The sequence below is a fragment of the Ornithorhynchus anatinus genome, chromosome 2 (assembly GCF_004115215.2).
Source record: "Ornithorhynchus anatinus isolate Pmale09 chromosome 2, mOrnAna1.pri.v4, whole genome shotgun sequence".
Lineage (NCBI taxonomy): Eukaryota > Metazoa > Chordata > Mammalia > Monotremata > Ornithorhynchidae > Ornithorhynchus > Ornithorhynchus anatinus.
In genome coordinates, this window is record NC_041729.1 from 21,534,600 (window position 1) to 21,551,492 (window position 16,893).

Sequence of the window (16,893 nt, forward strand, 5' to 3'; positions counted from 1 at the left end):
TTAATCGAGGCCGGCTTCAGACGTTCAGCCTCCCTGAGGCAGAGAAAAATTTCCCTCCCCATCCCGCACCACGTGACCCATTACAATACGCTGCATGTGCAGGAAGAGGATTGTAGTGATGCCATACAGAAGGAGGGGATCTCTGAACCGAGAGCGTTTCTCTGGAGGGCCCCTGACCTGTCCCTCATCCCACAACCGTCACATTCTCCTCCCAGGTCCCTGTTCACTCAGGCACCTTCTTTGATGGGCATTTCATTTTTAGCCACCGCCACCCCACAACCATCCCTCTGCTGTTTCCTGCCGTCCTCCCCGATCATGCACCCTGAAGTTCTGCCGCCTCACTAGCCACCGTCTGAAGCCAGCCCCGACCGTGCTGCCTCTCCAACCTAGAAATCCCTCACAACTTCAGAGTGAGCCTGGCCGCGGAGATTTAAGAGCGGAAAACTGATTTCACTAGGAAAAAACTCAGAATTTTCCTCAGCCAGAGAGTTGAAATTGGCAGCCTCACCTCACTAGGGAAGGCCTAGACCTGCCACACAGGTCTACCCCATGCAAGTGACTCGACCGGAAGTCTTCGGGGGACTGCTACGGCAAAGGGGGAAAGGCATCGCTCATCGCTCAATCAAACATCTCCCCGAGAAGTAAAGGACAAAGCAGGCATCATGCTGAACCTTTACCTACAAGCAAGCGCTCATCTCTAAAGAGAATCCCAGGTGAGTACGTGGAATAGGATCGGGTCCTAAAAATGTAAGAAGGTGAATTACGTGAGAAAGAAAGCAGCCCACACATCCACTTCTGACAACTCCCCGCAAACCCAAGCCCCCAAATGTCTCCTTCACAAGCATCTACAGTACTCTCCCAGGTCCTAAAAAGGCCCTGTTTTGAGTTCTTGTAGAATCTCTCCTCCAGCCAACTGGCTTTTCATCAAGTTGCATCAGGTGCCAACATGCATGCAGAATGCAGAAGGGGAGTCATGTTTTTTCCCCATTTTTATTTTTGTTTTTCAAACCACCCTCGCTCCTCCCCTGGGGTTAAAGGGCAGCTAAAGGGGAAGTCTCTGTTGCCAGAAAAATCAAGCAGATTAAGTGGCCTTAACCACCACCCAGTCGGCAAGTGGGTGGTTCCCTCCAGGGCACGATGCCCCTCTCCGTGGATCCCAGGCTGCCGACCAAACAAAGACTCACTAAAGCAGCAGCTGAGCGGCCTGAACAGAGCCCTATTTGTCCAGCGTGAGTAATTAAAAATAGCCTCTTGGATCATCTCCATAAAAGAGGGGCTAAATGCATCAGAAGCAACCTGGCCCTCTCTCACAAGACAGGCCGCCCCCCTTTTTTCACTAAACCGAACCTGCCACGCATTCCTGTTACATGCAGGAGTCAGAGCAATGTTGCTCCTAAAAACAACCCAACAAAGTGTAGGTAAAGGGATGCCTGCCTGCATTTTCTTCGAGGATCCTTTCACTTGCCTCCTCTCTCCTCTTGATCCCTCCCAGCCCAACAACAGCTCTACACGTTGCCCACTGAAAAATGTTCCTGTCAGAACAGCCCCGAGGCAGAGGGCATAGGTGACTAGCTTGTGACTTCCTCCTGGATTGCTTCCTCCATTGGCCAAGGCTACTCAAAGAATTGTTACAGAGAAGGAAAAATAGCCTAGCTTCTCACTGAAGAGGGTGTCCGGGATCTCAAACCGGGAGGCCCTGGGTTCACCAGAGCCTCTAAGAGTGACTACCTGAGAAGTGAAAGAGCTGAATTAGAACTAGCCATTGGCAAGAAGCTCCCTGGGACATTGCATAGGGTATTCTCCTTTCTCACACCCACAAGAATAGATGTTCTTTCTCTAAGAAGCAAAGGCAGGAAAATGCCACCCAGTTTCAAAACAGAAAAAGGAAGCAGAAATCCCTTCGAGCAGGAAGTGGCAGTTGCCATGGGATGGGAAATAAACAGGTGGAAACTATGAGGTCAATGCATCCCACCTGCCCCAATAATGTACTTGGGCACTTCCAGAATCCTACTAGAATTAAAATCTGCCCAAGTCAGCGGGGAAATCTGAACATCTGGTTTCGTTAGGCGGTTCCTTCACATTTTACATCAAGTTCCTTTTTCAATGACTAATGAAAAAAAGATTTAAGAAATGCATTCTTGGCTTTTACGATATTTCTTAAATTTTGGAAGTCGAGGCACTTTTTGAGAACAGTTCCAATAACAACCCTACAGAGAACTGATGGTGCCCAGGACTTCTCATTCTTTACTTATCTAAAAGAGGCTAGATAATTACAGATGAATTCCCAATTTAATGAAAAAGGATAATCAGATAACTGCAATGACTCTATGGCTTTTCATTAATTTATCTTCCCTTTAAAACCAAGTCCCCTCCACTGACTATTGCCTAATGGCACAAAGGAGAAGATAAGAACCAGAAACTCCAGACAACTCTCTGGCCTTTTGCATAATTCTGGTCTAGATTCCTTCCACTCGGAGCAGTTGAAGAACTCTCAAGCTGAAGCAGTTATGATTCATGACTTTTTTTTCTAAACCAAAGTAAAAACCCTAAAAACGGCCCGGCCCATAGGTGCCTTTAATATCTTTCTTTACCAGTAAAATGCATATCTGTAACTGCTATCCTTAAGTGGTATGTCCTTAAGTAAAAAAGGGGCATGACCTTATTCAGCAAGGAAAATAGGTACTACCAGTTATTATTTCTTCTTATATTATCTGGCTTCCCCTTGACGCTACTGAGTATTGTTCTAGTTCCTTCTAGGTGCTGGGTGATTTTTTCAAGATCAGAAGGGAATAGCTCTGTAAAAACTGGAAAAATGAGTATGAATGATAAGTTTTTAGTACAGGGGAATGGGAGAATTTTTTTCTAGGTCAAAATATTTGGACAGCCCATTGGCAAAGAGAAAAAAAAAGGAGAGAACTCACTTAATTGACACCAAATTAATTTAGTCTTGGAAAATGGTTAGTTCCAGGTCATGGTATTCCTGGACCCTTGCTGGAATGTTGATTTTGAACAAGAAAAAGCTCTCTGGTAATGTAAAGGATCCTCATTAACGATTGCTAATTTCACCTCCCAGTTGTCAGGATTCTCCCTTCCTGTCTGCGATGAAGAACATGCGCACTTGCTTCAGAAAACAGCCTCAGACCTTAGAATTTCACAAAGCATAATTACCAAGATGAAATTTCTAAATGGGGTAGGTTGAATCCTCTCCCGTACCTAGCTAATATTCAGGGCCAGTTCTGGGGTGATTTTCTAACTTCATCAACTTTTGGCAGCATCTCTGTGCACCTACTGTCCGTTACCATCGTTCAGGGACATGGATTTCAAAATCCACTCCAAGTAACTAATGATGACAATGGTCCCTATTACTGAAGAGCCAGAGGCGAAGGGTAAATGAGAAACTGCCTAAGCCAGTGTCGATACTTGTCCGCCGCTCTCAGCTCCTCCCTACTAGATTAGAAACTTTAGAACACTACAAAGAGAAGATCTGAGGTGAGTTACAAGCAGGTAGTTCTGGACTTTGCAAGATGCTGCCTTCACACAAATTTCACTTTCAGTGTTCTCTGAAAAGTCTGTGGAAATGCAGTTATCTACCCATGCTGACCAACCCAAATTCTTTATTCGAAAGGCATGCATATTCCCCTCCCTCTAAAAATATCTCCACTGCTGTTCATGAGAGCCCCATGCAAGTACCTCCTGTGAGCACTGACTGCAATTCCCGATTGCCTTAAAAAAAGAAAGAGAGAAAGTCTCATTGCTGAATGATCTAGGTGCCGTACAGCAGATATCAGGCATTCAATAGGTGTAGGCACACACACAACACACACACCACACACACAAATCTTTGTCACTGTCAGTCTCTCTGACAGGAACATTAACAAGCTGAGATTCCCTCCGCCACTCCCCGCCAAATTTATAAGCCAGTAAGACTTCATCCATCCGCTTCCCTCCCCACTTTCCCTTGGGGAGCCTTGCAGAAGACATTTTATCAATCCCCAACCGTTGCACCGATCTGCCAAAAAGAACTCTACCTGACTGGTTGGTCATCATGCGGACTGCTTTTGCCTTGGCCAGCTCCAAAGCAGTGACCCATCGCTGCCTCTCGACTTCTGTGCCTGCCTTTAGATGGTATGTCCTTCCCCCGCTGGAAAGTACAATGTTACAGGCGTCCTCGGTGTCAATATGAGCTGTTGACAAGTTGATCGTTCCACGACAGGTGTGAGCCATTTCAGCCTGAGTTCTGCAGGATGAAAAAGCGAGAGAATGTAAGGCCCCTGGCAACCACCAGCCTTTAAACACTCGAACACAGAAATCTAAGGCAAATAGGTATTCGATAGATGCCATTTCTCCAGCTATCAGTCTCTCAAGATTAGGGTCGATGGTTTGGGATGAAAAGGTAGACATCTTCTTAACTCCCCAAAACAATTACAGATGTCTTCACAAAACCAGCCCTCCTTGCAAGGAGACCTAATTGTACTTTCCAAGTGCTTAAGTTGTACTTTCCAAGTGCTTAGTACAGTGCTCTGCACAGAGTAAGCGCTCAATAATATAAATGAATGAATGAATACAAAGGAAGAGCGATGGAGCGGGCACTTAATTCCCTTAGTGGAATGTAATCGCTCGGTAATCTGCTGCTGCCTTTTAAACCTCATTTTTCTGCCTCCCTTTTCATTGTGTGTCACTTCTTTGATTTATCTGGCAGTTCCAAACTGCTTGAAAATCTCCCTGTCCCTCTCATCTTTCATCCTGATGGCTTCTATGCTTTCCTCATGCTGTTTCCACTCGCTGTGGTAAATGACAGAAGGAGCTATCTTCTCCAGTTTAGGCCATTATTCCCAGTCTACCAAGAGCACATAAGGCCACGCTCTAGTTTGCCTGCCCCACCGATCAACCCAATGGGGAAGGCCCATATTTCAGAGACATGAGGAAGCAAAAAATTTGTGTTTACAAGCTGGCAGCCTGGGCAGACACCGATTAACTTCTGCAGTATTTGCCTCCTGGGAGCCAAATATTTATTTAGGGAAGTGGGATCAAATGGAAACATTTGGCAAAGTTTCTTTCCTTGCCCTTTTTTCACTTTACATCATTATGTAAACGAGCCTGAAGTTGAGGAGAGGGTGGGGAGGCTGAAGAGAGAGGTAGAAGGGGTGAGATTATAACTTTATTTACTCCAACTGTTGAACCTGGCGAAAGGCTGATTTTCGGTGATTGAAAGACCATGCCATAAGCATTAGCTGCAGAGAATCAGGAAGGCAAGCCCCAACTTGCCTTTGAGATAGATGACATCTGAGCCCTTCCTCCCACTCTAACTCTTCACGCTCTTCTGAGTGTAATTTACCTAACAGCAGACAACCAAAGTAACCCCCGGCTGAGTCTTAGTCATCTTGGCGAAACTATCCGGGCCCCACGGCCTCAGTATACCTTGCTAATGGTCCGACACTTAGCACTGACACTCTGAGAAGCTTGATTTGGAAAGTCTTAAACCCTTCCTGGACCATAAGAAAAAGTGACAGAAAAAATCAGTTTAGTATATAATACTTTGAATTTATATGGCATTTGAATTTTCCAAGGCTCCTTCAAAACTATTATCTCATTTTACCATGAGAAGCAGCTTGGCCTACTGCATAGAGCACAGGTCTGAGAGTCAGAATGACCTGGGATCTAATCCCAGATCTGTCGCTTATCTCAACCCCTCAGCACTTTTAAACATATCTTCAAAAGATCTATTATACATTATTTTATTTATATTGATGTCTGTCACTCCCTCTAGACTGTAGGCTCACTATGGCCAGAGACATGCCTGCTTATTCTGTTGTGTTATATTAAGTTCAGTCCTCTGCACATAGTACACGCTCAATAAATATGACTGATGGATTAACTGCTGTATGAACTTGTCATTTCACTTCTCTGTGCCTCAGTTACCTCATCGGTTAAATGAGGATTAAGAGTTGGAGCCCCAGGTGGGATATGGACTGTGTCCAACCTGATTAGCTTGTACCTACCCCAGAGCTTAGTACAGTGTCTAGCACACAGTAAGCGCTTAACAAATGCCATAAAAAACACACAACTCCCTTGTCAGTCAATCAATCGTATTTATTGAGTGCTTACTGTGTGCAGAACATTGTACTAAGCGTTTAGGAGAGTAGAACAATAGAACAATAAACAGATGCATTCACCTACCCATGGCGAGATTACAGTCTAGAGGACTCTACCATGTAAGTAGACAGATACTACTGTCCCAATTTTATATAAGGAAACTGAGACCTAGAAGGGTGAAGTGCCTTGCTCTAGGTGACCCAGCAGGTGAGGGGCAGAGGTCGGACTAACATTTGGGTCTACTGACTGCTAAGTCTGTGCTCCACTATGGTGCTTCCCCAGAGTAAGCTGCAAGTAACCCCACCTTCAAAACTAGAAGGTACATGTACTGCCAACTGTGAACCAGAGAGTGTTGACCCTTCTAACTGCAAGGCAGCGTGGCTCAGTGGAAAGAGCACGGGCTTGGGAGTCAGAGATCACGGGTTCAAATTCCAGCTCTGCCACTTGTCAGCTGTGTGACTGTGGGCAAGTCACTTAACTTCTCTGTCCCTCAGTTACCTCATCTGTAAAATGGGGATGAAGACTGTGAGCCTCACGTGGAACAACCTGATTACCCTTTATCTACCTCAGCACTTGGGACAGTGCTCTACATATAGTAAGCGCTTAACAAATACCAACATTATTATTAAAAAGCTACTGGCCCATCATGGCAAACAACTGCCACAACCAAGGAGGGAGAGATTAATGAATCAACCCATCATATTTCACTCATTGATTCAATTGCATTTATTGAGCACTTACTGTGTGCAGAGCACTGTACTAAGCACTTGGAAAGTACAATTCGGCAACAGATAGAGACAATCCCTACCCAACAACGGGTTCACAGTCTAGAAGGGGGAGAGAGACAACAAAACATTTATTTATAATAAATATATTTATTGAGTGCTTACTGTGTAAAGGGCATGGTATTAAATGTTTGGGAGAGATTGTTACAGAAGCGGCATGACATAGAGCACGGGCCTGGGAGTCGGAAGGTCATGGGCTCTAATCCCGACTCTGCCACTTGTCTGCTGTGGGCAGCCTGCAGACTTGGGCAAGTCACTTTACTTCTTTGTGCCTCAGCTACCTCATCTGCAAAGTGGGGATTGAGACTGTGAGCCCCATGTGGGCCAGGGTCTGTGTCCAACTGGATTTGCTTGTATCCATTCCAGCACCTAGTACAGTGTCTGGCACATAGTAAGTGCTTAATAAATATCATTATTATTATTATTATTACAATGCAACAGAGTTGGTAGACATGTTCCTTGCCCATAACAAGCTTCCAGTCTAGAGGGGAAGACAGATGATTACTCTTAATAAATAAATTACGGCTATGGACATAAGTACTAAGGGAGGGGTAAATAAAGGGTGCAAATAGACGGGAAGCAAAGAGGGAGTGGGAGAAGAGGCAATAAGGGCCAAGTCAGGAGAGGCCTCTTGGAGATGTGCTTCCAATAAGGCTTTGTAGGTGGGAAGAGTGATCGACTGTTGCATATGAAGAGGGAGGACGATCCAGGACAGAGGCAGGATGTGGGCGAGAGGTCACGGTGAGAGAGATAAATTGGAGGTACAGTGAGTAAACTGGCATTAGAGGACAGAAGTCTCTGGGTAGGGTTGTAGCAAGAAAGCAGTGAGTTATGGTAGAAGCGGGAAAGGCCTACAGTAAGGAGTTTCTGTTTGATGTAGAAGTGGATGGGCGATCACTGGAGGTTCTTGAGGAATGGGGAAAAGTGGACTGAACGATTTTAAAGAAAAATGATCTGGGCAGCAAATGAAGGGTGCTCTGGAGTTGGGAGAGATGGGAAGTAGGGAGGTCAGCAAGGAGGCTAATAATTAAGGCAGATAAAATAAGTGTTTGGATTAACTGGTAGCAAATCCTGTTTAGATAAACCAGCAAGTGCCACAGTGGGAATGAATTTACTGGGTAATCCAGGTTTAAAAATCAGGTGCTCACAATGAGATAGGGCCTGGGGTATAAGCCTACAAATTTTTACCCTACCTTCTTTCCTCTAGGCTTATAAGGACTTCGAAAAGCTCTCCTCCCAAAATCTAATATATGCAAGAAAACATTTCACTATTCCGGCTCTGCCACTTGTTTGCTATGTGACCTTGGGCAACTCACTTCATCTCCTGTGCCTCAGTTCCCTCATCTGTAAAATGGGGATTAAGACTGTGAGCTTCATGTGGGGCAGGGACCGTGTCCAACCTTATTAAATTGCATCTACCTCAGTGCTTGGAACAGTGCTTGGCACAGAGTCAGCACTTAAGTACCTGAATTATTATTTTTATTATTATTATTATTATTATTAGATGGAAGAAAGTTTCTGGCATCTGGGCTGGGACGGACTGAGAGGTAATGTGGCCTGGTGGAAAAGATGGTCACTTAAGTGTTTCCTCATCTGCAAAGACAGATTGTGAGCCCCATATGGGGTAAGGGCCCTTCCCTTATCTCATCATCTTGCCACTACCCCACTGCTTAGCGTATAATAAGCATTTAATGGATGCATTAATTATTAATACATCAAACCATTTTTATTCTGTTTGCAGGTACCCAAACTCCAACCAGACTTTATTTGCAGGATGAACCCAACACCTTGAAATCCCAGTGAAGACTGGATGGAATTCCAGCTTGTGGACAGAACTCCACACATCCCAGGTCTGCCCCGCAGTCGGCTTGAAACTTACCCATCCTGGGGAGTGCCTTAAAACCTTTCACCCGCTCAGAATCACCCACTCCTTGACTCCATCTCTCTCAAGTGGACTTTCAAATTTTCTAGGGAACCTTCAAGCACTACAGACCTCAAGGCTCCCTTAAATCAACCTGGTCTTGCACTTTATCTAGAATGAGGTCAAGGCCCCTTCCTCCCACCTCCTCATGCAAGAGTCTTAAGGTAGACCTGAAGAGCTGAATCTATGCATTAAATTACTCCATTAATGTACTTTTAAATACTGCTTCATTGGCTTGGAGAGCAACATATTTCCTATTGGTGATGGCCAAGCTAAAAGGTCCAATGAGTATTAGTGGTAGCAATAGTATTTATTACTATTAGAAAAGCAGCATGGTACAATGGATAGAGCATGGGCCTAGGAGTCAGAAGGTCATGGGTTCTAAACCCGGCTCCGCCATTTGTCTACTGTGTGACTTTTGGCAAGTCACTTCACTTCTCTGGGCCTCAGTTACCTCATCTGTAATGTGGGGATTGAGTCTGTGAGTCCCACGTGGGACTGTGTCCAACCCAGAGCTTAGTACAATGCCTAGCACATAGTAAGGGCTTTACAAAGACCATTATTATTATTATTATTATTAAGCATTTACTGTGTCAGAGCACCACAGTAAGCCCTGGGAGAGAATACACAGCATTCATTATTTGACCCATATCCTCTAGAGTGTAAGCTCATTGAAAAGCAGCATGGCATAGTGGAAAGAGCCCGGGCTTGGGAGTCAGAGGTCGTGGGTCTAATCCTGGCTCTGCTACTTGTCAGCTGTGTGACTTTGGGCAAGTCACCTAACTTCTCTGAGCCTCAGTTACCTCATCTTTAAAATGGGGATTAAGACTGTGAGCCCCATGTGGGACAATCCAATTACCTTATATACCCGAGCACTTAGAACAGTGCTTGGCACATAGTAAGCACTTAACAAATACCATCATCATCATCAATGTAGGCAAGGACTGAGCCTGACAACCCTGTTCTATTGTACTTTCCCAAGTGCTTAGTACAGTGTTCTGCACACAGTAAGTGCTCAATAAATATGACTGATTGAGTGTCTCAGGGCGGCAAGCTACTGAGGATTCAGTAGTAGTACTTGTATTACGTGAGGGCATCCCAAGTGCCGTGTCCTGTAGCATGAGCTTGGGAAGTACGAAACAAACAATCGACTTGTACCCTGCCCACAAGGAGCATATGTTCTCCACATTGGAAGTGGGACACTAGATTCTGCACTGGTAAAGGAAACTCTCTGGAAATGGCAAATGGCTCTATGCTCTATCACTTTTGAACACAACACCAGAATAATGAGCTTTTCCTGATTATCATTCTTGTTTCTCAAATGTTCAGGTTGAACTCTACTCTTGGAAAATTGGCACCCGCCTCTGAGACTCTCTGTGAATCAATTTAGTATACTCACATTGCACTTAAACCCAATTAGCAGTTACAGCCTCTGTTTACAAAATCCAAACAAGTAAGAAATAAAATAATTTTCACAAATGGCTATTTTCCTGCATGCAGAGACTCAAAACCATCTGTCACTCAGGAGGATATTGTTGCTTAGCTTTCTTTTCTCAAAGTACTTAAGATCCTCACAAGACTCCTGGAATAGAAATTCAATATTTAATCCCATATATTCCTACAGAATGTCTGAAGGAACTAATAATAATAATGTTGGTATTTGTTAAGCGCTTACTATGTGCCGAGCACTGTTCTAAGCGCTGGGGTAGACATAGGGGAATCAGGCTGTCCCACGTGGGGCTCACAGTCTTAATCCCCATTTTACAGATGAGGGAACTGAGGCACAGAGAAGTTAAGTGACTTGCCCACAGTCACACAGCCGACAAGTGGCAGAGCTGGGATTCGAACTCATGAGCCCTGACTCCAAAGCCCGTGCTCTTTCCACTGAGCCACGCTGCTTCTCCAACTGTGAGATGACTGTCCCTTTTGGCTTCTCTCCTTAATTTTTAGGGATGTACCATTTAGCATCCCTAACATTTTCCCTTTACATCTTGAAATTCCTTTCTAGTAACCCCTTTTGACCTATTGATATTTTCTTCCTGCACAATTTCCTGTGGGAACAAATACAAATGGCCTCCAGAACTGAACACGCTATACGCTCACCTAACCCGTTTCTCTTCCTAACTGTTCGATCACAAATGTTAATTCCGCAATCTTCCCGGTCCCACAGACGTGAACCTTGATGCCATCTTTGACTCCTCTCTCTCATTTACCTCCCACACTCACCTCCTACACGCAATCTCACTCTTAAATCTTTTCAGTTCTTCTCCAGTTTTCCCCAGATTCACCCCTTCCTCTCCATCCTTCCAACAACTACACTTACACAAATCCTCATCACTTCCCAAATAGACAGGTGTAACAGCCTCCATACTGGTTTCCCTGACTCCCACCTCTACCTCCTTTAGCTTAGCTTACCTACAGCTACACAAAACATCTTTCTAAAAAAATGAACGGAGCATATCACTTCCCTCCTCAAAATTTTTCCCTCATTCTCCATTGTTTCTCCCATTAAACAAAGGCTTTTTCTCCAGTAAGATCAAGGGAGCAGTATGACAATGGATAGAGCACAGGCCTAGAAGACAGAAAGAGCTGGGTTCTAATCCCAGCTATGCCACTTGTCTGCTGTGTGACCTTGGGCAGGTCACTTCACTTCTCTGTTCCTCAGTTACCTCATCTGTAAAAATGGGGATTAAGACTATGAGCCCCATGTGGGACATGGACTGTGACCAACCATCTTAGCTTGAATCTACCCCATAGTACAAATGCCATTAAAAATTTTAAAAAAAACTGACTCCCTCTAACCAAAGGCTTCTCTTCTGCTACTTCTTCTCCAAGAGGCCTTCCATTCATTCATTCATTCATTCATTCATTCATTCTACCATATTTAGTGAGCGCTAACTGTATGCAGAACACTGTACTAAGCGCTTGGAAGTACAATTTGGCAATGATAGATACAATCCCTGCCCAACAACGGGCTCACAGTCTAAAAGGGGGAGACAGCAAAACAAGTAGTCAGGCATCAATACTATCAAAATAGAGAGATAGAACCACAGATACATACACATCATTAATAGAGTAATAAATAATATATACAAATATATACAAGTGCTGTGGGAAGGGAAAGGGGGTAGAGCAGAGGGAGGGAGTAGGAGGAATGGGGAGGGGAGGAGAGACAGAGGGAAAGGGAAGACTCAGTCTGGGAAGGCTTCCTGAAGGAGGTGAGCTCTCAGTAGGGCTTTGAAGAGGGGAAAAGAGTTGGTTCTTCCCTCACTAAGCCCTCCTTTCCTCTTCTCCTACTCCCTTCTGTGTCATCTGGATTCACTCTCTTTATTCATCCCCCACTCAGCCCCACAGCACTTACGTACATATCTGTAATTTATTTATTCATATTAATGTCTTTCTCCCCCTCTAGACTGCAAGCTCGCTGTGGGTAGGGAATGAGTCTGTTTACTGTTATATAGAAGCAGCATGGCTTAGTGGATAGAGCAAGGGCCTGGGAATCAGAAGGACCTGGGTTCTAACCCTGGCTCTGCCATTTGTCTGCATTTGTGTGACCTTGAGCAAATCACTTAACTTCTCTGGGCCTCAGTTACCTCATTTGTAAAATGGTGATTAAGAGGGTGAGCTCCATGTGGGACAGGGACTGTGACTAACCTGCTTAACTTGTATCTATTCCTAGTGCTTAGAACAGGGCTTGGCACAGAGTAAGTGCTTAAAAAGAACCATAATTATTATTACTACTCTCCTATGACCCTCTCAGGGTTGCACCTGGAGAGTTTCCAGTAGTCTACCAGTCTTGACTACAGGAGGGAGAGTCAAGCAGAGGCCTGTTCATTTCATTCCTAGCTCGGGCAGTGGCTAGTGAGTGGAAGGCAATCTGCTACGAGTCAAAACTCACCTGTGCTGGGCAGCAGCAGCATGAGAGAGAGTCGAGGGCAGAGACTCGTTTATTGTGCGGAAGAAGGAAATGGTAAACCGCTTCCGTATTTTTACCAAGAAAACTCTGTGGATACAGTACCAGAGCGACTGCAGATGCAAGTGGAGCATTCTGGGAGAGATGTCTCGCTATGGGTCAGACACGACTCGACAGCATAAGACAACAACTCTTCTAAACCCTTACTGTGCACACAATAAGCTCTCAATAAATATGATTGACTGAATAATTGCTACCCTCTTAACTTCTGTTCTTCACCCTTCCCTAGAAAGTTTCCTAATTGCCCCACTGTTCTCCACTCTCCTTCTTCCTATCGATTGGCCATACTCTTCCCTTGTCTGTCCCTTGCCCTCACCCTTAGGCTTTACCAAACTACAATCCTGTTTTCCTGCAAACTCTGTGCTAAAAAAAAAAAAGTCATCTATTCCCTGATGTTGTTAAACTTCCAAGCACCAAATCAATCAAGCATTAGTACTTATTGAGTACTACTTTCCTGTAGAGTTTACAATCTTAGCCATACCTACCCCTCCTTTGCTTCAGCACTCATATGCTTGCCTACTTCTGTACACTCAGGTTTTACAATAATACATATTTTCATTATGCGTTTTGGAAAGAATGCAGCAGTAAAATTAAAGAACGCTCTTCTGACATTGCTCAGCCATTTCCATCTGTCTCGGTGTGGGAAGATACAGTTGCGTATGAAGATACGTTTGCATATGTGCATATAGCACTGGACGTGGGGTGAATATTATCACATGTGTCTTTCTCAGTGAGGGGTCTATTTATTTAATTTACCACTTCCTTTACTGTTCATATTTACTCTATTTTATGGGAGTTTGTCATCCCCGAAATATTGTAAACTCCTCCTGAGCAAGGATGACATCTTCTACTCTTTCTTTATGTTCCCCCAGTGCTTGTTACAGATCTTTGCACCTAGAAGGTGCTCAATAAAATGTCAGTGCAGGCTTCTCTATGGAGCAGTTGATATTGTGAAGCCCTACAAGGAGCTAGGATAGAAGGTGTGGAGACTCAAACAAGACTAAAGTCTAGTGCTACCAAATAGAAGCAGCAAGATGTAGTGGATAGAGCCTGGGCCTGGGAGTCAGAAGGTCATGGATTCTAATCCTGCCTCCACCACTTGTCTGCTGTGTGACTTAGGGCAAGTCACTTCATTTCTCTGGGTCTCAGTTCCCTCATCTGTAAAAAGGGGGTGGAGACTGTGAGCCCCAAGTGGGACAGGGACTGTGTCCAACCCCATTTGCTTGCATCCACAGTTAAGCGCTTAATATATACCGCAATTATTAAATAGGATCAATACCAGAAACAGGCATAGAACTTGCATCTCTCAACTCTGGAAGAATGAAAACTTCCTTATCCAAAAAGCTCCCCTCATACTCCTCTGGAGTTAAAAGAGAAATAGAGCTTGGGCGGTGTTCATGATTCCTCTTGATGAGAGCCAATGAGAATGGTCCTGAGCTCCAGAAAACCTTTCCTGAATGAGTGTCACCTCCCAAGCTGTGCCAATCCACACCCATCCTTAGCAGCTATGGATTTGGATCCAAATTCAGGATTTATACCTACTGTTTATATCTCAAGAGGAGATCTCCCACCTCCTCTCACATCTCAGACTCCATCTTTTCACTTCTTCGCAAAACGCTTTGCACCTACCTTTTACCCTCCCTGACCCATATCTTCAGCCGTTTACTTTCAAATGTGATTTTCTCCCACTGCTTTCAAACTTGCTTATGCCTCACCTATCCTAAAAAGCTCCTCCCTGAACCCCACAGCACACTCCTCTCCTAATAATTTGAGTGAGTTACTTACTCCCACCCCTCACCACTGCTTTTGCTTCTTCTCCTCCCATTCGCTCCCTTAAATCCCTCCAATTTGGCTTCCGCCCCCTTCACTCCAAGGAAACTGTCCTCTCTAACGTCATCGATGACCTTCTTCTTGCCAAATCCCAAAGTCTCTACTCCATCCTAATCCTCCTCGACCTCTCAGCTGCCGTTGATACTGTGGACTGCCCCTATTTTCTGCAAACATTATCTAATCTTGGCTTCACCGACACCGTCCTCTCCTGCTTCTCCTCCTATCTCTCTAGCCACTCCTCGCCAGTCTCTTTTGCGGGCTCCTCCTGTGGGCCCCACCACCTAACTGTGGGAGTACCTCCAGGCTCAACTGAGGGTCCCCTCTCATTCTCCATTTACACCCACTTCCTCAGAGAACCCATCAGTTCCCAAGGCTTTAACAACCATCACTAGGCAGATGATTCCCAAATCTACCTCTTCAGCCCCGCCCTGTTTCCTTCTCTGCAGTTTTGCATCTCCTCTTGCCTTCAAGACATCTCTACTTGGATGTCCTCCCGCCACCTCAAGCTTAACGTGTCCAAAACAGAACTCCTCATCTTCCCACCTGAACTCTGTCCTTCCCTTGAGCAGGGAATGTGTCTACCACTAATAATTGCCAACTCTGTTGCACTCTCCCAAGCATTCAGTTCAGTGCTCCCTGCACATGGTAAGCGCTCGATAAATACCACCGATTGAATGCCACTATCCTCCCTGTCTCACAAACTGTAACCTTGGCATCATCTTCAACATATCTCTCAGTCAACTCACATATTCAGTCTGTCACCAAATCCTTGTCTGTTCTACCTTCCCAACGTGGTTAAAAATCCATCCTTTCCTCTCCATCTAAACTGCTATTTCACTGATTTCATGCACTTTTTCATAAACCACCTGTCTACTTGTTCTGTTTTGTTGTCGGTCTCCCCTTTCCAGACTGTGAGGCTGTTGTTGGGTAGGGATTGTCTCTGTTGCCTAACTATAGTTTCCAAGCACTTAGTACAGTGCTCTGCACACAATAAGCACTCAGTAAATATGATTGGATAGATGAATGAATGACTAGTGCATCAGCTTCCCCGCTGATCTCCTGTCACCCATCGCCGGGGATGGAAAAACCTGAGTTTTGTTTAGAATTTATTCCGCGGGGCGGATTGAATTTAATTATTTAGACGCGACAATCGGCCTTCCCTTTTGGGGGAAACATAGTGTTAAAGCTTCCCCTTTGGGAGGAATATGGGGTTAGAGCTTCCCTAACGGAAGGAATACACTGGTATGTTACTCGTGTGTGGGCGGACACCCGAGCCCACTTATGATTTACTCACAACGTGGTGAGGCGGCTGGCTCCCCCCACCCAGGAGGAATCCACCTTTGCGTTAAATACACTTATGCGCTAAACACTAATGAGTTACATACACTTATGCGTTAAACCCAGTTATGCATTACCCACTTATGGTTACTGGCACTTGGTGAGGCGGATAGTTCCCACCCTGTTCACGTCCCCCTGGGGAGGCACCCACTTAGACATCAAATCCATTTTAAACGTTACATACCCATGGTGAAGCATCTGGCTTCCAACCCCACGAGTTGTCAGCAGGAGAGGACACTCACCCATCCCACGGCTCCTCACTTGGTGCAGGCAGAGCGGCCTTCTCACGCTCTGGACAGAGGCGACCCACAGCGGGCCGCTGCGAGTCCCATTCCTCTGCACAGAAGGTTAGAGGTGGCAGGTATTTATCACCTGTGCCCTTAGGCCATTCCAGCTTCCGGCCTCAGTTTATCCAATCTCTGCCCTCCTCCCTCCTCTATTCCTAACTTGATTGGCACGAGGGCGAGGGGCACCTTCTGTATTCCCAGCTTGGGCTGTCAATCTGGCAGTTTCGGTTGTGGGGGCAGTGTCCCACCTTTACTTCCGAGTTCCGCCTGCTGGCTCAGGAGGTCACGAGGTAGCATTTGACCTTGAGATGGTCGGTACCCCAGGGTCACCTGGGACACCTCCCTGCTCCCTGTCTCTCCCCTCACTAGTCCATACTTCACTCTGCTGTCCAGATCAATTTTCAAAAGAAATTGTTCAGTCCACATCTACCTACTCTTAAAGAGCCTCCAGTGGTTGCCCACCTACCTCCATATCAGACCCTTCTTACAACTGTCTGACTAAAGTACTCAGTCAGCTCACCCCCTCCTTCTTTACCTCACTGATCTACTACAACCCAGCCTGTATCCTTTACTCCTCTAAAGCCAACTTACTAACTATACCTTGATCTCCTCTATCTCACCATCAATCCTCTACCTACGTCCTCCCTCTGAACTGGAATTTCCTCC

The 16,893-nt window shown here is 45.3% G+C and overlaps 1 protein-coding gene and 1 non-coding gene across 5 annotated transcripts in view; one reads left to right on the forward strand and one right to left on the reverse strand.

The window, feature by feature from the left end:
• Positions 1 to 16,893, reverse strand: part of OSBP2 (oxysterol binding protein 2) — a 319,410-nt gene that overhangs the window by 228,261 nt on the left and 74,256 nt on the right. For 3 of the 4 annotated variants that reach the window (XM_029055253.2, XM_029055237.2, XM_029055229.2), the window contains exon 2: positions 4,029 to 4,237. In XM_029055253.2, coding sequence (XP_028911086.1) covers positions 4,029 to 4,237 — 209 coding nt within the window. Of the gene's footprint in view, positions 1 to 3,690; positions 3,724 to 4,028; positions 4,238 to 16,893 lie in introns of all 4 variants that reach the window. The other variant, XM_029055243.2, reaches the window with a different exon arrangement.
• Positions 12,550 to 12,687, forward strand: LOC114809899. The gene has a single exon (XR_003757670.1). It is a non-coding gene; the product is annotated as a small nucleolar RNA SNORA7 (small nucleolar RNA).